General features: G+C 33.5%; 1 protein-coding gene and 1 non-coding gene across 2 annotated transcripts in view; one reads left to right on the top strand and one right to left on the bottom strand.

Annotated features, from left to right (window-relative positions):
• The window catches only part of Smp_052730 (putative heat shock protein 70 (hsp70)-interacting protein), a gene marked incomplete at its 5' end in the record, with an annotated part of 36,987 nt that overhangs the window by 725 nt on the left and 10,282 nt on the right, over positions 1 to 25,980 (bottom strand). Inside the window, 10 exons of the mRNA XM_018798173.1 lie at positions 213 to 311; positions 2,601 to 2,675; positions 4,178 to 4,315; positions 5,701 to 6,130; positions 10,961 to 11,125; positions 16,687 to 17,064; positions 17,530 to 17,636; positions 20,381 to 20,480; positions 22,395 to 22,599; positions 25,237 to 25,307. Of these exons, the coding sequence (XP_018653141.1) occupies positions 213 to 311; positions 2,601 to 2,675; positions 4,178 to 4,315; positions 5,701 to 6,130; positions 10,961 to 11,125; positions 16,687 to 17,064; positions 17,530 to 17,636; positions 20,381 to 20,480; positions 22,395 to 22,599; positions 25,237 to 25,307 (1,768 nt within the window). The remainder of the gene's footprint in view (positions 1 to 212; positions 312 to 2,600; positions 2,676 to 4,177; positions 4,316 to 5,700; positions 6,131 to 10,960; positions 11,126 to 16,686; positions 17,065 to 17,529; positions 17,637 to 20,380; positions 20,481 to 22,394; positions 22,600 to 25,236; positions 25,308 to 25,980) is intronic.
• Positions 11,399 to 11,465, top strand: Smp_tRNA_00594_Pseudo_TTG.1.1. The gene has a single exon. It is a non-coding gene (tRNA).

Below are 25,980 nucleotides of genomic sequence, written 5' to 3'. Positions count from 1 at the left end.
TTCATCCCATTGTAATGATGTGGTGTAGTAACTTGAACTGATACACTCCTTTGTAAAGGTCTACGTTTTCTCATGACTGACTGACACAGTTGGAGTTATAAGTTAATCGTTGTATCGATTGGACTGATACTCGCTCATAATGAAAAATCGGTATTTTTAATGCCTTTTTAACATTAGTTATTTTATGCAAAGTGTAGAAAACGAACACCTACCTTGTTTTGTGTCATCACTTATTAAGAATAAGGCGCAATCAAATCGTGCTGTTTTACTCAATTGGATTAAAATATCGTAAATCCACAGACTGTTGTTATCTAGAAAGGTAAGATAGAAAACGTTTTGAAATAAAGTAATGTAACAATAGAGAAAGACATTTTAAATTGCTATAGGAAATAAATTTTGATAGTAAATAAGTTTCCTCTAATTATTTAATTGTATTGTTCCTATTGATATCGTTTTTTGTCTATTGATGTTCTGGAATCTATTCATAACATGTTCACAATGTAATCTCTAACTGTTATTGGAATAAACCTAACTCAATCTGTATTTGTAATCCTGTAAGCAGGTTGACCATCAGTGTATAACTCTGCACAATTATGACAGTAAATCGAAGATGTATGACGGTTAATTTTTGGGCGAAATATAAATAGCTCTTAGTGATTAAATTTCATTGAGTCCCTAAAGTTTCGAAATGGAAGATGATTAGGGAAGGAACATATGTCTTCATTGGCTGATGTCTTGTATCTGTTACGAACTAATGACCAATGTGACATATATTAAGTCGTTTCAGAATTTTACTAAATTATTTAAACACTAATACACAATTAGAATAAAATGTTGATATTTGAATAATTAGAAGGTAGAAGACATAATCGGTGATCATTCACTGAAGATCAGTTGAAAACAGTTAATCGTCGGATTTCAGTACAGTACAAAGTTAAATCACATTAAATTGTAAATTTTGAAAATTTTTGCGTCGATATATCTTCCGCCAAAAACAGGTTCTGCTGTTTGGTGAATTCACTTTAAAATCACCCATGAATGAAATATACTACGAATCAGTCAAATGTTTCGCTAACCGGATTACTAGTGATTGTTTTCAGTGTTGGGGAGAATTTTTTGTGATTTTATTTCAAAATTATAAGCTAACTTACTGATTCATTTACTTTAACGAACGATTAATAGTGAAGAAATAGTTTTCTAAATCTAGCTTCGTATCTAAAATTAATAGGACGATCCAACAATCTCATTGCGTTGAAATCATGAACTAATCTAAGTTAGACCACCATTGGACTTCTGGTAAGAACATGTGACCAGTGGAGTTCAACCGTGTTAAGCGTGAGGCAGTTACTCACCGATAACAACGGAGGATGGTCGCGCAATATCGTGAATTGGTTGAAGTTAGATATAACGCCGTTGAATACCGGTCCAGTGGTGTAGAGGTTAATCGTTCACACGGGAGGTTGAAGATCCTACCTTCGGTCCTCTCGTGCGGAATCTTGGATGCGCATTGCTGAGGAGTTCCATTCTAAAATGAAACCACCTTCCAGTGTTTGCAAGTTTTCGATGTTTGTCTAAGTTAGATCGGTTGATAATTCCAATGGAACTCAACAATCTCCGCAACCCTACACGGAATATCTTATCACATGTTTGAGTTGTAAAACACTGCTGCCAATCTGTCTATTATTTAATTATTCTTCGACTTGTAAGATTTTCCAAATATATGAAACTAATTTAAACAACAGTTATGATCATAGTGCTAAACTTGCATATTCTTTAACTGAAAACAGTAAATTTAGTTGCATCCAATCATAGGATGTGCATTCCATTTTTATTTACAGGATGTCAACCAGGTTCACTTCACTAAATATCAATATCCTAATTGATACTTAAATCCATCATTTCAAATATCAGAGTGGTATTCACCAATCAAGTATTGAGTCATAGTGCGCAGCCCCTTTTTATTAATATATATATATAATTGTTGAATCGGCTTCCGGAGAACTCCAACAGAGCCTCCAGAGGCCCAAAAAGAGCCCCAGCCAATCAGAGTACGATGGAACATTCTAGAGTTCCAACGTGGCATGCTACTATTGGTCGGTAGCAATTTATGTCGTTAAATGGATTGGTTGAAATAGGATGTTGATTTAACATATGCTAACATCTATAAATACCTATGATTTTCTGTACAAAAATGAACCTTGCAGTAAAGTGTTTCTCTCATACTCGTGTCTTCTTTCTGGTGTTCAAGTCGCTGAGTAGTGCTAGCCCTGGGGTTATCGGAATAGCTTAGGATCTGATTAAAGCGTTCAACCTACAAGACATATCAATAATAGTTTAAATTTAAACCTTATTATCCACACATAAGGCTAGTTAGTACAGGATTTTTTGACACATGAGCATCTTGTACGAATGTATCAGTTTCACGTGCCAGCATATTCGAAAACTGCTTTGATATTCAAAATGCTTATATTTGGAACTGAATAGCCGAAAATACCAACATTCGTATAAGTGTTGGAGGATAGCTGTTTAGTAGCGTTTAGAGTTTTATTAGTTATCGTTAAATTGCATATATTTAAAAAAAAATTTAGTTAAACACTTACTTTCAGTATTCATTGACACATTGATTGCATTCAATAAATCATCTAACATCTCAGCTTCCATTCGAATTCCAATTACTGAACCGAAAATAGTTACATAAGAAATATTAAACAAATTTTTATCGTAGTTGAGAGCAAATTGGTATTAACTTTCTACTTTTATGTTGATATCAACATTTTATCTTACTGTTGATTGAACATGACTCTCAGGTATATGAATATCACATTCAAATCTACTATTCTTGTTTTCTGTTTTTCAAAGAAGAAATTGATATAGCTCACAACTTAGTTAAGAAAATTTATAAATTTAATGAACTCCATTTAGATGTGAATATTACTATTCGATCGATGGCAAACTAATGCATATTGACCAAACATGTTTTTACCCAATGAGTAGAAAACTTACATTTTCTGACGTTTCGTGACTCAGTGTTAGCCACTTCTTCAGAGAATAAAAATTCTCTGGAATATTACAAATATATTTATTTATAACAATCTACCCAATGCTCAATTTATTTAAAATTATCAAATCAAAACTTGGTAATGATACCTAGGTTTTTACCCGTCTTTTACTCATTAACGAAATGAATGTAAATTATTTTCACTATGTGGTAGCTGTAAGAATTACCCAACTGCTTAAACTAAAAGTAAGACGAAGTTCAAATCTTGTTGGAATAAAGAATTTGAGTTTAAATTGGTTGATAAATAGAAAAAATAAATTGACGAGTATAATTAACCAGAATAAAAAGAATTGTCAGAATCATCAATATCAGTTTTAAAGTTATAGTAAACAAAAACTACATAATTTAAGACTTCCTGCTTTTCACCACCAAGTCACAGATTCAAACGTAACTGTACCTGCTTAGGTTTGATTAACCAATTAATGCTACTCACTCTTATACTTATAGTGTGATTCGAAACCAAGTAACCCCCAAATGCCCTGGTACGGCCGAGAGTGGGGAGAGTCCGCTCTCCCTCTCGAAATCCTCTCACATGGCCAGCGAATATACAGCCTCTGCCAGGGAAGTCCTACTCACTGCATTATCGCACCACGGTTGTTGTTTACGAAATCCAGAGGACGAAAAACGAATGTCTGGAGCTTTAACCGGGTTGGTGGACACGGTGAGTCCACCTAGGGGAGTTGGAAAACCCTGATTCCAAACCAATGGTGCACATGGGCTCTAGTATCCTGAGGGAACAAATGGCGTATGAATCGATCTTTGGTCACCGGCTACCATGGTACTGCATCTCCTCACGATGCTCCACTGCCTTATGGATCAGAAATTCAGGTCAAAGGCTCCGTGTGTGGCCCCCTAAGGAAACCACCTGCTTCAGTTTGGGCACCTGGGCAGTATCACAGATCTCACACAAATCAAATGAGGTTTGTACGGCATATATATCTGGTGCCCCATTGTACCAATATTTATGTGTTGAAATAAATAAATGATGTGATTGAGTTAATAAATAAAAATAAGGCTTTCAGATTTTGATTATTTTTAAACAAACTGCATTATTTTAGGTTAAAAATCTTTTCATTTCATAATAAAGAAAAGTGAATCTATATTAACAATAGAACTTACATTTCGGTAATTGTTCGGGTAATATATTATGTAATAGTATAATAATTTCATTCATAGCATTTATATAATTTAATCGTTTTAAATGTTGAATATTTATCCAATAATTTTGAAATTCATATGAATTTGTTATTGGTTTATCTGAAAAAAATAATTTTAAAATAGATAGAAAAATATATGAAAAATTCAAGATACTCACTGAAGACAATGGTGGACGGTTGCTCAATTTCATGGACATTGACGCTATTGGATGCCGGCATTAGTGGTCTAGAGGCTAAGCGCTCGCGCGCGAAACTGATAGGTCCTGGGTTCGAATCTCGCGAGGCGGGGTGGTGGATGCGCACTGCTGAAGAGTCCCACAATAGGACGAAACGGCCATCCAGTACTTCCAGGTTTTCCATAGTGGTCTAGCTTCAACTGACTCATGATTTCAACTACATATGAATATACGAGTAATTTATAGGTTTATTATTGATCTCATTAACGAGTTAGGTATATATAAATGTAAACGGTGTTTATGAAATCCTTTGTGGTGTTTTATTTTCTGAGGTAAATGATTTAATTGCAAAGCTTTCATTATCGTTATAGATAGCATCATTATTTCTGTTTACAGCTCAAAGAATATAATGTCATGTAAAGTATCCACCTGAACTATACATTCTCTCCATTATTTAAAAATCCAATGATTATATAAAATCTATTTGAAACTTGAAGATAAATGTCGTGTAAATACCTATCCAGAATAAGGTTTTAACTCTAACTCGCTACTTATTAATATTCAATAATACATACAGTCAAGGTAATTTGTCAACATTCACTCGAATAATCACATTTATTAATTTAATGCTTGACATAAATGTTTAGTCAGCCAGTCATAAATAATGTAAAACCTGGCATATAAATGCGTCAGTTCAAGCTCCATACTGTATCAGGATCGTGAAATGAAATTTCCAAAACTAGCACCAGATTACCGGATATGGTAACAGTGTCCGCGATTGTAGAAATGACTAAACATAAACAATATATATTTGAGGGGTAAAAAAGAATAATATAATTTTGAGACTAAGGTTTTTAGGGTAAGCATAACATGAATGCATCTGAGCAATTGTGACCAATTCTAAGTCGTATCTTTCAATGAGCTTATAGGCATCAATGGCAAGGTTAGACTTGATAGTTTCAAATAAATTGAGCATTAGGTAGAAAGTTAAATATATTTTTTTTATATCCCAATGAGTAGAAAAAAGTATTTCTGACGTTTAGTGACTCAGAGTACGCCCCTTCTTTCATTGTCTTCAACCATTGGTTACAATAGTCTCACTGACCCCAATTAGTTAACCTTCATCTACCAACATGAATCAGCCCAAAAGGCAATCGTTTCATGGACCGATACCACATTATATAAACATAACTGAGTAATATATTGAGACATTAAAAAGATTTTGCTGTTAGAGTACACTGTTGTTCGTTTATCTTGTTATAATTCATAAACCATACAAAATTAAAATTATTAGTAACAGTTATCTTACCTAACTTCCAACTATTTTCAATGGTCGAATTTATGCTACTTGTATTAGCGATCTTTGTATCTTCTTTATTGATAAGATTCACTTCTTCCCATTCGTTGTCAATTGATTTAGTCATAACATTTGTACTATTTGGTTGAAATTTAGAGAAATCATTTGGATCAGTAGAAATATGACATGACGGATTCATACTATTACATTGCATAGATGATAGTTTATCATAACTCTCATCATTCTCTTCTTCTTCTGCTTCCTCTTCTAGTATTTCACTATTGTTGTTGTCGTCGTCATTCACATTATCATCATGGATGTTATCTTCTTTTTCACTGTCAACATTTGGTAAATCAATTATTTCAAGATCTGATGTACTACTGATTATACTAGTAGTTATTACTGTTTGAGATTTATTTGTTAGGACATCAGTGTTCATTTTCTGTTTCATTAAGTAAGAGAAAATATAAAAATACAGACGATTTCACAAGATTGTGCTTAAAATCAACTAAACTTTAAAGATAGGTTTGTATAGAATAACTGATTGTATACAACTTATTCACGATATGATAATGGAAATTGTTTTATGATAACTAACTGGGATAGATATGAATTATAGTACTGACGTCGAAATATCCAACGGGGTTGTCATTACATCATTCAATGTCATTTAATTAAAAAAAGATGGAGTTAAGCGTTTAATGAGATAGCTGAATGTCTTGGGTCCAATCCCTGATGTGGTCATATATTTCCACTGTTGAGGAGTGCCGTACTAGGACGGTTTCCTGATTGTTGTTCATTATCTAGTTAGGGTCAGCCCATAATGTGAATTTAAAAAATGAATGACCTCCATAAACCCTCCATGCCAATAAAACCAGATAAGTTTTATTTCTTGACACTTGTTTATACCTTGCATTACTCCGAATATACCACGGTACTTTCAAGGACTGAGAACTTGTAAAGTATTATTTGATTAATTTATCCTGGATTAGCACTGGCAAACGAATAAGGATAAATTAATATTAACGTCATTTAGTTTAGACAAATATACTTCAATAATAACAAAGTGGATACAGTTTAGCAGAAGTGGAAATAAGGTAAAGTGAACATAGAGATCTAGAGGGAAAAAACTGGAAGGATTAAGAAATTAATAAAATGTTTAAGATATAAAGGATACTATGAATTGGGTTGGTTTTTCTACTGTAACCAGTTTTGAACCACAGTGAATGAAGATTACAACTAACAAATTCCACAGTCAGACAGACTTTTATTGTAAATCGTCAACTTACCAATATGGTTAACTCTGGCAATCAATGAATACGTAGACTGTATTTATATTTCATCATTCAGTGTTTCACAGTTCTAAACTTCCTCCGACCAATTAAGTATCGTGATTTAGGTAGAGGTCAAAAATCTATAACGTAGTCGCTCATATACTTCACTAAGCTTCATATGACATGATTCAATGAAAGCCAAGTACGGTTCATGTTTCCCTTGCTGAAATTTTGTCAAGAAACTCTAAGTGCTCTTACCTCATTATCAGAACATAAAAAACAGGTAAAAATTCTTCGACACATTCTTTTGCACGAAATCACTATTTTCTCATGGTGAGCTTAATGTATGACATACGACATGATCTTGTGCTTGATACGGTTCTACCACTAGAAAACTAGATACTTGAGACAAGATAATACTACATTTAGGATCAATACGATATGACACTAGATAATAAGGCACATTGCTAGACTGGGCACTCGATCGATACTCAGGACTCACTGGATAACTAAGACACTGAAAGTTCGACCAACGACTGAGAACTAGTTCAGACTAGACTATAGTTTATGGATATGCATTACGAGTAATCAACTCATATCGAAATCCAGGTAGAAAGCAGTAATGAAATGACATTACAGTATTATATAGTCGCATATATTTAGCATAGCTGTACGTGTCTCTTTTCTCTCACCATCTATTAACATCTTGCTTTCACTGACAGATCAGCACAACCAAACAATATTTTGTAATTTTAAAGGATACCCTAACACATTGATCTATCAAGATTTCCAATGATCACTACGCCATAAATTATAAAGTTATTATAATAAAAAAACTTACATCCGTCTGTACCACAGTATTCTGCATTTTCTTCAATTCTTCAATAATTCTATTATTATTAGGACTTAAACTATATGCTTTCTGTAAATCTTTTAAACATCCTGAGTGGTCACCTAGAAACTGGAAAATTATTTAATAAAACAAAATCATGCAAACATTTTGTATACAAATTGATACTTTTCGTCACTGAAAAATTTCATTTTACCTTTGTCAATATTTCCTTCCCCTTTTTCATTATCATCATATTCAATAGGTGGTCAAAGAAACACATTACTAAACAATGTCCACGTCATTAAATCAATTAAAAGGAGCTAATCGAATAGAAAACACACCACGATTCCGCATTTTTTCGGAGTTTACTAGTAATTGAGTTTTATTTTTTTATTATTAGAACAACATAATATCTAAGCGAAAGAATATAGTTTTCAATTAGATCCTCATCAGGCTTTACTCTAGTGTGGTGTAGGCTACTTATATTGACATAAGTAGTATATATCGTGAGTTAAGAATATAATATCTGGCAAGATTGAAAAGATTAAGAAGAGAAGAACAGAGACAGAAAGCAATTGGTGTGGAAATCCAGGAACAATGATGCCTGAGACAATTAATTAACATTTTGCAAATGAAGTATCAGAGTATGGTTTTTCTATTTTATCAAGCAACTTTGTAGTTTGCGCTAAATAGATAATCGGTTGTCCTCACCTATGTTCTCATTCACTACACTAGTATACAATAATATTTATTTCATCACTGACTCAGAAACTGTCTTGATTGGTTTAATAATTTCGTGAATGCATATAAATATTATTGTATATTTGAGTAAATCCTGATGAGGATCTAGTTGAAAACAATATTGTTGGCTTATATATGTTGTTCTAATTCACAATATGGGAATTAAATATATTAGAGATAGTGACACTATCCGTGTAGTTCAATTCTAAGCAAATGGGAGAGGGCTTTAAAATTTCAATTTGGTGGTTCAAGGCAAAACAAATAATCTATTTTGACAACAATCTTATCCAAATACTTATTTGTTGCAGTAAGCCGTACAACAGTTATACTGATGACAATGTTCAATTATGTTAATGATTATTTATCTTGAGGATTAATAGTGCTGTTTACTAGAACTCTTATACTACTTGGAACAAAATAAGTAGTTAAATATTATTAAGAGAATTCCACCATAAGAGACCAAACATAAACACCGATTACGCATTATAAATATTTTACTTTCAATAGAAGTATTATTTAATCCAGTTCTATGATCTACCATTATATTTATTGCATTTTGAGTGTTGGACATTCAAAGAAATAGAACGATGCAAACACATTTTGAGTTTTATTAACGGAAGAAATCTTTTTCAAAACATATATATATAATAATATATATATGTATGTATTCAAGAACATTCATATAATGAAATACTGTCAACTAGAGAATTATCGTGAATCAAGAAACATAACTGTTTTTTCGACGTAGTAAAGGACACCTCAGAAAGGCATCGTTGTGCACTTACACAAGAATGGATCTTACCAACAGCGCGAAATATCATATATCATTTAGTAGGGATAAGGTATTTCAGTGCTCTATCGTTTTCAATGGTTGGCACCACTTCACAATGCAAAATGCTACTAAAATGGTTGTCTTCTTTACCATGAAAATACCAATTCATTTGCCAAGTCCGTTACTGTATTTATCATACAATTTTTGGGCCATGCAGGTTTTAAACATATTGACGATTCAGTTAGATTAGCAGAAAACCAGATGTATGGTCACAGGTATCTTTATGTAGTTCACATCACGGACTTAATATTCTCCGAAAACCAGGAAGCACTAAACAGCTATTTCGTCCTAGTATCTGTTTCAGGCTTAGAAATGAGCACTTAACTTTCATACTATTAACTTGCAATCCACCTTTTAACAATTTGGACTTTAACTATACCGAGATGAATCGGTGCATCCTAGTCTCCAACGGCTGTTTAGCTACAGTTAGACTGTGATGTAGACTACAACATTTAACAATCTCCATAGTCCCTTTATATTTTTTTATTATTTAAATTAATAAATCGTGTGACTATGTAAGTAAAGTATCAAACTAAAATGTGTCACAATTTATAAGTCTCAATGGGTACTAATCTAGAACATTTTTGAATAATAGATCAGGAGCTAGTTGATATTTACAACGAAACATTGACAAGTCAAAAGATAGCTAACTATTTTGACTTTACAAAAATACCCTAAACTAACTCTCTGATAAATAATGAGTAAATTGTACACAATAATTCAGTACTTCGTGAAGTCGTTGGTCTAAGCTGCGTAGGTAGATGTAGATAAACTGGTTTAGTCCTATGTAACAACTGCAATTATAAGTCAGAAACAGTGGATGGAATCGTTCAGAATCTGTTACAATATGGCAAATGTATTTGGTCTTTTTGTTCTTCTAAATTTGGAGTTCCTGTATTTAAATCACTTCAGTTAGTGTTTTCAAACAAAAATCTCAGTTTTCAATTTTATTCATCATCATTACCACTACATTATTGAAATTATTCTGTTCTTGATCATTTTAAAATTCATCTCGTTGTACTTATGTAGTATAGGGACTTGAATAAACGTACATACCTATGTTGATCTATGTTGATCATAACTGACTAAATGACTGGTAAAAGGAAGACTTTCCAACTTTTAGGTTTTATCTTTTTAACAGAATTACTAAATAAATCATTTAGATATTGCACACTATTATTAATATGTATTTATGTAACCAAAATGGTTGATTTATAACATCATAAGCAGTGATGGATGATGGCTAGTAGTAGAATCAAGGATGAGCGTTTCGTCTGACTTGAGATTCGTCAGATGGATAGACTTGGATTCAAAAGTTAGTATCAACTCCGGAATTTGAACTCAGTACAGTTAGCTTCCAACAACGCCACGTTATTCACTTAGCTACTGTGTCCAAATACCCACTGTCTTAGAAGGGTGAATTCTGCATATATTGCTTGTGGCTTAGTGGTCTTATCGTGGGAACCGTACAGGAGGCACATCTGTTTAAAATGACTGATCAACTTCAGTTCTATACAGCAATGGAAAGATTCAAATAATCATTACATATGAATTAAATGACATCATATAAATACAAAAATCAACAATACTTACCTTTAATGCTAATGATCTACGATACAATGCAATCGGACAATTAGATTCAATTGATAAAGCTGATGTACAATCATTACATGCTAGTTGATATTCATTCAATTGTAAATAAATCAATGAACGATTACGATAAATAACAGCTAAACGTTTATCTTCATTTAAATTGTACTTTAAACAAAGTTCAATGCATCGATTGAAATATATTAAAGCCAATTTCATATTTCCCTAATCATTAAGTAATAATAATAATAAAACAATGAATTTCATCTAAAATAATAAAAAAGTAATACATAGTAGAAATAAATTCACTTGGTATTGTTTGTTTGAGTCTTCCCATTGATATTTAGGACTGTAACTGGTCAGTCTCTTATTGGCATATGTGCATACTGTGCGTATTGCCTCGATATAGCCTTATTTCACAAGCAAGTGGCTATCAGGACTCAGTAGCTGAGTGGATAACGCGATGGCGTTTGAAGCGAAAGGTACTGGGTTCGAGTCCTAGAGTGAACATCAACTCTGAGATGCAAGTACATCCAGCTGACGAGTTCCAAATAGGACGAAACGCGCGTTAAACTGGATTCCACTGCTATCCACTATCCATCTTTGCTTACAATAGTAGAAATAGATATATGTCATAATAGAAGAAATGTTGTATGATTATGAATAAATAAGTAGTGACTTGAATGAATGCGATTAATTTACCTTAAATTTGGATTCTAACTATTGACACAATGTCTAAATGAATGAATGTGAAAATATACAGATTAATTCATCAGCAAAATTGTGTAGCTCTGTACAGTGAAAATCACACAAATACTAGTGTTAATACGTATATACAACTTTAGTTTATTCAAGTTGTATATTGTTGAGATATATTCAAAGGTATTGAATCCACTTCTGTTGATAACATCACCGTCTGATTGTTGAAGAAACTGGACAGTTGTTTTGTCCTTTTGTGGGATTCATCAGCAGTGTAGATTCATGAACTTATGAGGAGCTAAAAGCAGATCCTTCAGGCCTTGCAGCGAGATATTAACCTATAGACAATTAAGCTGCTACCTAATGGTTAAAATTTCTCACTTCACTTAATTCGCAATATAATGCGCCTATATCTTGAAATACAATTCATGGGTAATTGACTAGTTTTCGACATCGTTGAACTCAATTGGTAACACTTTCTCACAAAAACTCGAATGATTACAACTTTAAAATAGGTACTAAGGAGTTTTATGCAATCTTATTAATTCATATCAAACTCATTTTCGTGAACTGTCTCAATATCTGTAATTAACGTAGACTTAAAGTTTTCTACAGCTTATTGACCATTTGGTAAAGACTTATGTCATATTTATTTAGTCGTTTGATGTTCGATCGATCAAGGTACATTATAGCCACTATTCTAAGCGATTTGTTGTTACATACACAATATAGAGATAGTAGGTGGTTGGTGGTAGTCAGAAGAAAATCATGAAGCTAGATTTCTTATTAGCTGGACCTTGTTAGAAAGATTTATTTGCAATCTTGAGGGAACTGATGGTTCCTGGTAGATTTCATACACTTCATACAGCTTTACAGTGAATAAATAATTGTAAGTATCCCAGTCCTACAAGAGGTTGTTTGTGTCTCAGATTATGAAGCTGACTGACGCTGGTTCAAATCTATCAGCAAGTATTATTTTCCTCAATACTGCAAGTACCCTTTCTCAACTGGTGTGAAACCCGAATTCAAAGTTTCATGTGAACCAATTATAACCAACCTGTCAATCAACCATGTCTTACACATAATTTACTTTTAAGAATAGTTATAACACTTATTAATATTCACTTATTTATTTAAACACATAAATATTGGTACAATGGGGCACCAGATAAATATGCGCCACACAAATCTCATTTGATTTGTGTGAGGACTGTGATACTGCACAGGTGTCCAAACTGAAGCAGGTGGTTTCCTTAGGGGGCCACACCCGGAGCCTTCGACCTAAAGATCTAACCCACAAGGCAGTGGAGCATCGTGAGAAGATGCTGTCCCATGGTAGCCAGTGACCAACGATTGGTTCATGCGCCATTTGTTCCCTCAGGATACTGGAGCCCATGTGCACCATTGGTTTGGAATCAGGGTTTTCCAACTCCCGTAGGTGAACCTTCCGTGTCCACCAACTCGGTTAAAGCGCGGGAAATTCGCCTTTCGTCCTCTCAATTTTGTAAACAATAGCCCAGGCACGAGAAGACATTGAGTGGGACTTCGGTGGCAGAGGATATATAAGCGTGGCCATGTGAGAGCATTTGGAGAGGGAGAGAGGACTCTCCCCACTCTCGGCCGCACCAGGGCATTCGGGAGCAATATTATTGAAAAGTTATTACTGAAAAGTTATGAAATATATACTTATAAAACAATAGAAATGAAAATTCGATAAATACCTTTTTGAAGTATTCATTCCCTTTTTGTTTTAACTCGTTATAATCAGCGATGGAATATGTACTCTTAGATTTTGAAAAAGGAAAAGAATAAAGAGAAAATTAAAAAAATGATGATGTTACGTAATACTGTCACTTATTATTGTAGAGAAACATTTTGATGGAAGATAATCATTCAAGCATCAAATAAATAAAAATTTTCATGATTTAAATGACTAATTGTACTTACTTACTTAATTTCGCCTGTTACCCCTCGTGGAGGAGCATAGGCCGCCGACCAGCATTCTCCATCCAACCCTGTCCTGGGTAACTGATCTTAACTTCTAGTATAACTAACACCGGTAATTAACCGAATGATTTTTTAGAAAAACTGAGTAAATATTTTCTCCTGGATCTATGAAATCATTTATTTATTTCACTAAAGTAATACTGACCATCAAGGAGTAACCTTACTTTTATCCATTTGGCAAAAATATCTAGCTAGATGTATTGTTAGTGTTATTCTCTTCTGTAAGTTTTCTATTATAATGCAGAATAACAAATTAAGATGGTAAAAAAGATTTGTAGCTCAGGTGGATGATTTAGATGGAGTTTTGTTCTCTGATCTGAATGCTTCGGTCGTTTATGCTGATGATGTTGTTTCGAGGAATAATGAAAGCGCCACGACCAAACCATCCAGCTCTATGATCGAAACTCCACCTAAACTAACAGATTTTTACTAATTCCAATCTTAGATTATGATATTGTTATATCCCCTGGTGAATTATGAATGGTAACTCTAAGGACTATTTATCGACCAATGTATTATGCCTATTTCCTATTGTACAATTGTTACGTAACTAAACTATCCATATTCGTGTTTCTCTTATCATTAGCTTTATTTTGATCTTTGATTTATTATCATACGATTCTTGAGTTATAATCAGTTTATTGATTACTTTGGTTTGTATAAAAACTCAGTATGTTTGTAAATAATGATTCATATTGCCGAGGCTGTTATTTGTGTTCTGGACTCAACTGGCTGGGCTAGGCAGATAGCAGGGCCGATACGCAATCAAGACTGCTCGTACGATTTCAAGTATCATTTGCGTCCGATCAAATAAATTCACTCCTCCCTAATCGCACGTTCATATATATATTACGAGCTCACACGATATAACAGATATTATTATGTAATAAAAAAAATGGCTTTAACTTCCGATCAATTTCAGTTGCTAATCCAGCGACAAGAGCAGCGCTTTAGAAAGAGTCAATTGGAATTCATTGACAAGTTACATGTAAAGCTGCTGAATCACCCATGCTTTGGGGGTGCAACGGAAGTTGACGCATTGATTTCTAAATTGCGTACAGAACTGGAAAACGATTGCAGAACAAATGAATATGCAGAGGAAAGCCTCTATGAATCCGTGAAAAGCAGTAATTTAAGCGAAACATTAGCAGTCACATATGATCAGCCCAGTAGTCCAGTACTGTCTGTTTCGGAGGCATGCCCTATACGTGGCTCAAATCCTACTATCCCTGAAACAAAACGTGCGAACAATGAATCGTCCAGTTCACAGAAAGACAATATCTTATTAAGCGCCCATAAAATTGCTGCAGTACCTGCCCACGAAGAAACGGGGAACAAACCGAACAGTATAGTGAATACAGTGGCGCCAAATCAAACCAGTCATGATGCAAAAATTTTTTCTAATGAATCTAATGATCAAGATTATCTAATTGTTCTGCCAGATCCCGATTATTTCGCTGATTCATATGTTCCTGTTCAAATCTCTTATAAAAATGGGAGAAAAATATCGGATGCATTAAATGATAATCAAGAATCCAATACAAATTTCATAGATACTGATTATCCTAATGATTCATTATCTACTAATGAGGTTCCGAGTAAATTCAAGGAAACTGTTTCAAAAGAATCAGACGCCGGTGACCTCAAATCGAATGTCGTCGATCCTCACGATATAATCAGTTCTAGTGGATTCTCTGTTAAATACGACGAATATGTTTTAAATAATGTCACAATAATGGTAACTTGGGTACATGAGGATCCAACAATCTTTCGTGGGGGAGGGTGAATTCGAGAAATTTAAAATCCGGATGTCAACTCCGGATTTCTCAAAAAGGGGAGGTGTTATATCCCCTGGTGAATTATGAATGGTAACTCTAAGGACTATTTATCGACCAATGTATTATGCCTATTTCCTATTGTACAATTGTTACGTAACTAAACTATCCATATTCGTGTTTCTCTTATCATTAGCTTTATTTTGATCTTTGATTTATTATCATACGATTCTTGAGTTATAATCAGTTTATTGATTACTTTGGTTTGTATAAAAACTCAGTATGTTTGTAAATAATGATTCATATTGCCGAGGCTGTTATTTGTGTTCTGGACTCAACTGGCTGGGCTAGGCAGATAGCAGGGCCGATATGCAATCAAGACTGCTCGTACGATTTCAAGTATCATTTGCGTCCGATCAATAAATTCACTCCTCTCTAATTGCACGTTATATATATTACGAGTCCTATGCGTTATAACAGATATTATTATGTAATCGGGGAGAATTATTCAATAAAGTAGATATTTTTCACGACAAAACTTTCTAATCCTTCATAGTAATACATATTCATAAAATTACGAAACAGTTGAACGAGATATTATTATGGGGTTGATGAGGTTGTTGAGTTTTTGATTCAGATCATGAATCCATGAATGTTAGACCACTACTGAAAACCTGGAATCACTGAATGGCCGTTTTACCCCAGTATGGAACTTCTCAACAGTGCGTATTCACGATCCCACACGTGGGATTCGAATTATCAGTGTCACGCGTGAATGCTTAATCTCTAGACCACTGAGCCGGTATCCAACAGTGTTAATGTCTAACTTAAACAAATCCATGAAATCGCGCGACTATCTTTCATTGTCTTCGTTGGGTGACTGCCTCACACTCTACAGGGGTTCTTGGTTTTTACATAAACACAGTATGCATCTTTTATTTGTAAATTATATACTTTTTGTTGAATGAAGATAAATAAATTACTTTCGTTACATAAACCGTCTGTAATATGTACAAAAGTAGAATTTGCCTTTATTAACTACATGAAAACTTATTTGCTTAACACAGTAAAATAATCTCGAATTGCACATTGTGATTAATCTAGAATATTAACTGAATAAAAATGAGAATACTTCTAACTTACAATGGACACTTCATCATTTTCTAAGTGTTCATTGACTTCAGATTGACAATGCAGATCTTTATTACCAAATGTAGTTATTATATCTTCATTATTATCTGCATCAACTTTGGAGCTATAACAATCATTTAAGTTACATTCTTGTTTACTAATATCAGAAATAGACTTGTCAGTTAATTGAATCTTATCATTTTTGCTAATATCAATATCGAAATGTTTTTCAGAATCAATATCATTATTATGGTGTTCAATTAGATTTGGATGATTTCTTGAAAGCTCCATATTATTAATATTCACTGTTACAGTTTCTTGTTCTTGTGTATGTTGTTGTTCTTGCTGTTGATGCTCATTTTCCTCGACACTTTCATCGCTCTCATCATCATCATCCGAAGAATCACCGACATCAGTTATGATCATACGTCTAGATCCTTTCAAATGGGGTTCCTGACGTTTTGATATTGCAATTTTTACATTACGTAATAAATTCTATGGTAAAAAAAGAAATATATTAATTCAAATCTCATTATAAATAAGTAATTTGACCATATCAACTTTATTAGTAATTAGATAATGAATCATTTTAAATGTAAAATAATAGCTAATTTAAAATTCGAATCAGCAACCTTTGGCCAATCAGGGAAAGCCCAAATAGTCTAAACAGATTAAACAAACCAATATCCTAGATCATGGCTGTTAGCGAAATTGAGAAAGCATGTATCGTCCAGCATACAAATCGCTAGCTTGTTGAACCCGTATCTTATTATTGGTCTTCACATTGAAATTTAAATCTAGTACTTATCATTTCAAATGCAAAGGTGTTCAACATTGTGTAAATGAATCAAGATGGGCACTGACTTAGTCAAAAAGTAGAATTATCCACGAATTTCAGATACCTAGACAGATTTTGATCTATGGCAAAAACTATCTTCAAACAAAAACAATTCAACTAACTTGAGCTTTAAAATTAGTTGGATCTTGATCGGTAAGTCTATTTAAGTCTTTTTCAGCTTGTTCTAAATTGTCTAATTCGAAATTCGCTTGACTTCGTCTAAATAATGCTGAAAGAAAAACAGAAATCAATTGATAAGGAAGTTGAAAAGAATTATGATAAGAATTTGTGTAAAATAAAAGCGAATTAGCACCCGAGTATAGCTTTGAGCCATATCTATTTTGTGAACTAGCGATAATATACCGCCATTCGAACAAAATTCAACCAGTCACCTGTAAGTGACGCAGAGCCTAGGACATATGCATTTTCTGTTAAAACACTCCTACATTCACAAACATTTTTGGTGGTTAGGCACATATCATGCATGTTACAGCCAACTAAGCTAATGAAGATTCACTAGCGCATTAAGTAATTTTCCATTTTTAGCCTACATCTAACCTCAGCACTACTGACAGGATGATCCTAGCATACTCGAGCGATGCTAAAAGGCATCCATAATCAAGTACTAGTAATCTGCAAATATTTTCTAGTTTAAGGGCTATGGACTGAAGTGGATGGAGATAGTTTTAAACTAATAATGGAAATCAAATTCTATGGATCCAATAGATTAAAAGTGGACTTTTGAGCAATATTCTTCATACATAACTGAAGAATTCCATGCCACTAAGAACAGAATATTCTTAAAATAAATCTTATCTAGTCAGAATGTAACATCAACCGAAATGACGACTAAGTTGCTTCAAAAACCCTTTTTATATTACTTTTAATTAAAATTAACATTTTTACTAGGAAACGTACCTCTATTTCTTAAATGTTCAAAGTAAAATAAAAAATCATTAACAGTAACATTAATATTTTACCATGTTTTGAAGATACCGATCATTCTATACTGGCTACTATCATACGTAATTAGTACTGTCCCCAAATGCCTTGGTACGACCAAGAGTGGGGAGAGTCTGCTCTCCCTCTCCAAATGCTCTAATATGGGCACGCGTATATATACTCTGTCAGGGAAGTCCTACTCACTGCCTTCTCGTGGCATTACTGTTGTTTATGAAACTGAGAGGACGAAAAGCGAATGTCTGGCACTTTAACCGGGTTGGTGGACACGGTGACCAATCGTGCACATGAGCTCCAGTATCCTGAGGGAACAAATGGCATATGAATCAATCGTTGGTCACCTACTACCATGGGACTGCATCTTCTCACGATGCTTCACTGCCTTGTGGGTTAGACCTTTAGGTCGAAAGCTCCGGGTGTGGCTCCCTAAGGAAACCACCCGCTTCAGTTTTGGCACCTGTGCAGTATTACAGCCCTCACACAAATCGAATGAGATTTGTGTGGCGGATATGTATCTTGTGCCCCCTTGTACCAATATTTATGTGTTTAAATAAATAAATAAACTGTATTGAAAAAATTTACCGTTAATTATAATAGTTTCCTAGAATACAGGAAAAAATGTAGTGATTTAGGATAAGTATCAATAAAGGAATTATGTCAATGAAACTGTTTGAGACAGTAATTCTAAGTAAATAATTTCATCTGAGTAAATGAAGATGATCATTATTTCAAAGGAATAAATTTAAGGAAACTAGCAGTTTATAACACTTGCATTGTTTTCTTCTAGAAAAACAAAATTATTATTATCAGAAGGGGTTTTGTGGATATTGTAGTAATTTTAATAGTTGAAGTTAGACATTAACACCGTTAGGTACCGGCTCAGTGGTCTAGTGGTTGAGCGCTCGCTCGCGAAACTGATAGGTCTTGGGTTCGAATCTCGTGGGGTGAGATCGTGGATGCACACTGCTGAGGAGTCTCACGTTAGGACGAACGGCCGTCCAGTGCTTTCAGATTTTCCATAGTGGTCTAGCCTCAAGTGACTCATGATCTCAACTATTAAAATTATTATTATCATTACACATACCTTTTAAATTATCTGGTTCAGTTTTTAAAACTTTTGTACAATCATTCACAGCTTGTTTCCAAAGTTTCTGTCGTAAATCTAATCAAATGCAAATACAAAACAAAAAAAGTGGCTTACAGAATATGAAAAGTTGAATCATAAACAAAAGTGGAATTTTGAATAAAAATATATTCTCAAAATTGAATGATCCTTTATTGTGTATGGAATTAATGATGTAATCTGTATTCTTTAATTGGCTTACATGCAATGGGAATTGAACAGATGAACTAGTGATTGTAGGCCTAATTCAACTACAACTATTCACCATCACTTTGTATTGGAAAAACTATAAACAATGTCAACTAATTATATCAAACAATTGTTATGATTTCTGAGGAGTTAAATCTGAAAAAACATGCGGTTCACAACTACCGGATGGATGATAACACGATCAACTTGATAACTGAATGTTGTAGAGTCAATCTGGTCTACGTGGCTCAAAGGTTATTACCAAATCATCCAGCTCAGATAACAAAACTCCATCGAAATCATCCATCTGAGCTACAAATCTCCACCACCTGTTGAGATATTTTATAAACTAAGGCAAAGAGACAAATTTTCACTGCTTCTTCATTTTTTGATATACTATCTTTTAACATCTATCACTGCACATTATGATGTTGATCTATATGGGCTAGTGACCTATTGTAGCTTTTTCAATTAAATCCTATCAGTACCGAGAACCAGTAAACAAGTGATATCATCCCTATCAGTGAACACTTTCAAGAAACCTTGAGTTTCCACTGGCAACCAAGTTGCATGGATTAAAATAGATCAACTGACCTACTATCCATATTACTGAGAATACTCGTTGTTATTTTCATTATATGTAATAGAAACTCGATTATGTTTATAATTAACTTTTTCTATAAAAGTACATAAAAACTCACATATTAAAGCACGATTATTGTAAACAGCATTGGTTTTATGCATAATAAGACTTCGTTTATAATAGTTCATTGCATCAGCATAGTCACCTGATTTAAAGGACTAAATTTAAATTAAAAAAGCCCGCTTTTTTATTATTTGAGTAAGAATAAACAGAAATAAGTAGGTAGGTTAAATTATCATACTTTTTCGAAACAATCAATAGTACTTTATTTCTAAACAGTATTTTATGTTTGTTTCAATCATACAGGGCTTCCTCAGCTGATTGAAATGTGATATAATGTAAAAAAAGATTTATCCAATCAGAATTAAGATTTCTATATAATGAAGATCAGGTGAAATGATTTAATATATGACGGTGATGAACCTTAAATTGTGCTTTCCTTGAAACTCAGGCTTTTTCTTTCCTGTAAACTATTCAAGACATTTAATAGCTGCATCTTTTTTTCTCCTACATCGGAAAACCACCTTTCTCGGTTCAAACGATATTGAAATGAGAATGATTTTGTTTGTTTGTAATAGAAGCCAATGTAAGTTATTAGAATAATCTTTTACTCAGATCGATGTTATTTGAGAGAGTACTAAAGAATCATTTTGCTCTAACATGGAATTTTTTCAGTGATGACTATTCGTATCTTTCCCAAGGGATAGAAACCTAAATTTTCAGGTCTATCAATTAATATATTTTCATTAAACCACTGAGCTTAAATCCATCTGTCTACATTTTTAATTTCAGTCGGTTCATCAAATAACGAGATATTCATTCATTCGATTTCAACTTATTATTCTAAACACAACAAATGCTAAAAAGGATTTAAAAGTCTCGATTACAAACCGTGGTTAAACTCATCATTCTATACTACTCAGGAATACCACTTAGCAACAAAATAGATGTCCGATATTACCTGATTTTCAGTGTTATCTCATATGATGTCAATCTGGACCGAAAATTATCTTCAGAATCTTTTTTTCCGGAAGATATTTGTCATAATAAGCTCAGTGAATTAAAACGTTGATAATTTGCTTAAAATGTTTTTCAAGAATTACTATGCGTTTTTTTTAATGTACAAACAGTTTGTTGTCAAGCATTACTTCCAATTAAAAAAGCAACTATATAAACAAATATTGAATTGTAAGCAAAGATGGATAGTGGATAGCAGTGGAATCCAGGACGCGCGTTTCGTCATATTTGGGACTCGTCAGCTGGATGTACCTGCATCTCAGAGTTGATGTTCACTCTGGGATTCGAACCCAGTACCGTTCGCTTCAAACGCCATCGCGTTATCTGAGATGCAGGTACATCCAGCTGACGAGTCCCGAATAAAACGAAACGCGCGTCAAACTGGATTCCACTGCTAGCCAATATCCCTCTTTGCTTACAATGCTTGTGAATTTAGGCTATATTGAGGCAATACGCACAGTATGCACATATGCCAATAAGTGATTGACCAGTTGCAGTCTTAAACATCAATGGGAAGATTCAAATAAACAATACTATGTGAATTTAAATACTTAATTATGCATCTGAATCATAATTAAGCATAACTTTATTTGACATCTTCTACACTCGTTTAATTCTAAAATATCAGTGGCAAAATGAGGTGAGTTCCTTATGCCGAGGATGCCCGAGATCTGATACTGATACACAACGTGCTAAGTGCTAACACGTGAACTGACTACTTCAGCGAGAAGATAAGATTCGAACAGGAAATCTATTGAGCCCACACAAACAAACTAGCTATTAATACTTGATTGAAATCATTAATAAAGCAAAGATATCTGAGTACTGTTCTTATCAGTTTCACTTTATATATACATATTCTTAAATATTATCTTTTAGTCAAAACTGAATTAGATTGATTCAGGATTCAGACCTTCTACTCAATACCTTAAAGTCAATTATGTGAAACAAACTGATTCACAGCTTTCACATTATTACATAAATACATTTACATATTTTGAAAATTTACTAAATAATAAGATATACTACTAGAAAAGAACAATCCATTAGCTCACTTCATTCCCTTTTTCCTTTTCTCGTTCAGCCAATTTTTTTCTCGTTTGAATTGGTATATTAACTACTCTTAATTTCAATTCTTTATAATCAAGTTTCTTTAATCCATTTGTTTCAATTTCCGATAGTATCATTTTTTCACCTTTTTCAGGTTTACTATTTGTTTGATTCTCTTCAGCCAGTTCTTTATCCCATTCTTTCGCTAACCTTTAAGTTATAATGAAAATTGTAAACAAATGGATTCAACATTGTAAGCAAAGATAGATAATGACTAGCAGTGGAATTCAGAACTCAAGTTTCATCTTATTTGAGACTCGTCAGCTTTTACCTTTTCATCCCAATGTTCATAATCACACTGAAACTTGTCGTTGTAAACATTAACAGGTTATTCACTAAGTTGCTGAGTCTAGGATAGCTACTAGCTTGTGCAATGAATATGAATTGTATTTAGCTCCACGTTTTTATTAACCTTAAGTAGTAAATAACATCAACAACGGGGAAATCCAAACCTTTACAAATTAATGTAAATTTTTATTACAAACTCATAAATGGAATGAAAAAGAAACCTAAAAGTCTTAAATTAGATGCGAAATTAACTCAAATCTGGGTCATGTAGTTTCAAGCCCGATATTGTTATCCTGCTTATGATAAATTATTTTGACAGATCTCTTTAATGTTCGTCTTCAAAAAATACATGAAGTGTGTTTGATTACTAAGACCAGTTAATTAACTAATACAGTAAAGCGAATATATGTTTTTAGCCCAACGGATAAAGTGTTGACATTTGAAGTGGAGCATACTGTGTTTGAGTCTCAGTGGGAACAACAATATTGGGATATCTCAAGCACATCTACCTGACGAGTCTTATAAAGACTGAAATATACATCATGAATTTCATTCCAACTACAGTCCATAGATTATGAAAGTAATGATTATGATGTTGAGAACGTCACTAATAGCGGCCTGTTTAAGCATCTGGGCTACCTGTTCCTGTCATCTAGATATTTCAACAAGTTATCTATTTTCGTTTTTTCTAATACATCATTATGCCTATTATTCGCACAACCTATTCAGGTGCGTTTCTGAAAAGTGTAAGAACCTAATCAGAGATATTGTGGTTGCTGGCAATATGCAGCGAGAAGAATGTACATTATCCAGATGTAGATTGACTGGGCTGCTAACTTCTAACTGGCGATCACTCAATACTTATCGTCAGGAAGGACGAAGAATTAAGAAACGGAAACTTGTTGAAGTACTTTGTGCTGAGAATTCTATATTGTACCAAAAATATAATATTGAATAAAGCTAATAATAATAATAAAAATAATGATAATAATAATAACCTATGTTATGAAATGTAATCTTTGTTTTTACGTACAATTCAAAAAGTCTTTAAGAGATGAAACATAGCTTCCATTCTGATTTCAACCTTTCCAATGCTGAACATTCTCATCTTCATACGGCAGTAAAATCAGAATTCTTAAACTCAACAACAATTACCTGATTATTCAATTATCTGATTGAAATATAAAGGTCTATTTCTTTCTAATTTCGTTTAATTCCTAATCTCAAATAACTGTCATTAAATATCGGTTGTAAGCAATCATTTATAAACTTTCAGTTTAGTCAATCTTCGTAATTCTCTTTAGTTTAGAATTTTCGGGTGCGATTTACCGATAAAAAGCTATTTATTATTTAAATGTTCACAGTATTGAATTGAACTTAGAAGTAAGATGAATAGGTTGTCTAATATTCGTTAGTTTCTAATGCTTTTCGAAATATACCAGCTGAAGCACTGAAGTCAAACATTGAAGTAACTGCAAACATGCTTCACCTTCTATTCAAGAAGATTTAGGAAGAGGAACAAGTGTCAACGGACTGAAAAGAAGGATACCTCATCAAGATACCAAAGAAAGGAGATCTCAGCAAGTGTGAGAATTACAGAGGCATCAGTTTGTTGTCAGTACCAGGAAATGTTTTCAACAGAGTGTTTCTCAACCGGATGAAAGATGCAGTAGACGCCCAACTTTGAGATCAACAGGCTGGATTCCGTAAGGATCAGTCGTACACAGACCAGATTGAGACACTACGGGTCATCGTTGAACAGTCAGTTGAGTGGAACTCGTCTCTATACACCAACTTCATTGACTCAACATTCACTGACCGGATACTATCAGCAATAGCGTTTTATGGGAGAGGACAAACCAGCTTCCAGCTGAAGAGGAAATTAGGAAAAGACGTTGGAAGTGGATAGGACATACATTAAGGAAATCAGCAAACTGCATCACGAGGCAATCCCTAACTTGGAATCCGGAAGGTAAGCGGAAAAGATGAAGACCAAAGAATACATTACGCCGGGAAATAGAAGCAGATATGAAAAGGATGAATAACAACTGGAAAAAAACTGGAAAGGATTGTCCAGGACAGAGTTCGATGGAGAATGCTGGTGGGCGGCCTATTCTCCTCCACGAGGGGTAACAGGCGTAAGTAAGTAAGGTTTTCGAAATAATGTCAGTTCATAATTTTATAAACAGAACTACTTCTTAATAGATCAATAATTCTTAAATTCACAATATGAAACTAACAATCACTATCTAGATGAAATATTCTTTACATATTACTTATCCCAACCAGCGAGTATATACATATTTTCATTTATTTTTTTCCCAAGTTTTGATTATAAATAGTTAATAATAGCAAGGAATCAGAGATTGCTTATCCTTGAATGTATACATGAATGACTGTATAGATTTTCAAATGGAATCAAATGAATTGTTTAATGCTCAATAAGTTACTTTGACAAAACATAAAAAAATATGAAATTTCATATACAGCTTAACTTACTTATCCCATTCACTATAGTCTTTTGGCTTCACAACTCTGTTACCAAATGTATAATCCCATTTTGAATTCAACTAAATTACAAGAAATGGAGTAGTAGTGGACATTTGACAAGTTTACAAATTGTGTTCAAATGAAAAAACGTTGATATTTACTTAATCATTAAATAAATCAGTTCATGTATCTCATTTAAATATCCCTGTTTCAGATAATATCAACAGTCTCACTCGTTCTTCAGTTTTATTTCATTTATTCCCTAGATTTTTGTTAGTACTTTTATTGTAATAATTAAATTCATGAGTTGGTCTAAGCTAGACAACCATTAAAAACCTGGTAGCACTGAATCGTCGTTCCGTCCTAGTATGGGACTCCTCAAAAGACCCCATCCACGACTCCACACACGTGACTCGTACCCAGGACTTTCGATCTCGCGCGCTTTTAGTAGATGATATGATAAATTGTATTGAATTCTCAAAAATGTTATTCATTAGATGAGTATAAATGTGTAGATATTCATAATATTACATTAAACTAAATAGTTTATAAAAATCTATCTAGTTAGTTGGTATTAACTGGAAATCAACTCAACATCAAAGAATGGATGCCCAATAAGTCAAAAGACAATGGTTCATTGTTTACCTGTACAAAATTACTGAATTTCATCTTATACTTTTTATCAGAAGAGGTTTTGTGGAGATTCAGTAATTTCATAGTTGAAAGCGTGAGTCAATTGAAGCTAGACCACCA

This window comes from Schistosoma mansoni, chromosome 6 (genome assembly GCF_000237925.1).
Source record: "Schistosoma mansoni strain Puerto Rico chromosome 6, complete genome".
Taxonomy (NCBI): Eukaryota; Metazoa; Platyhelminthes; class Trematoda; order Strigeidida; family Schistosomatidae; genus Schistosoma; species Schistosoma mansoni.
The sequence above is the reverse complement of the archived record's forward strand: the minus strand, read 5'-3'. Positions and strand labels throughout refer to the sequence as shown.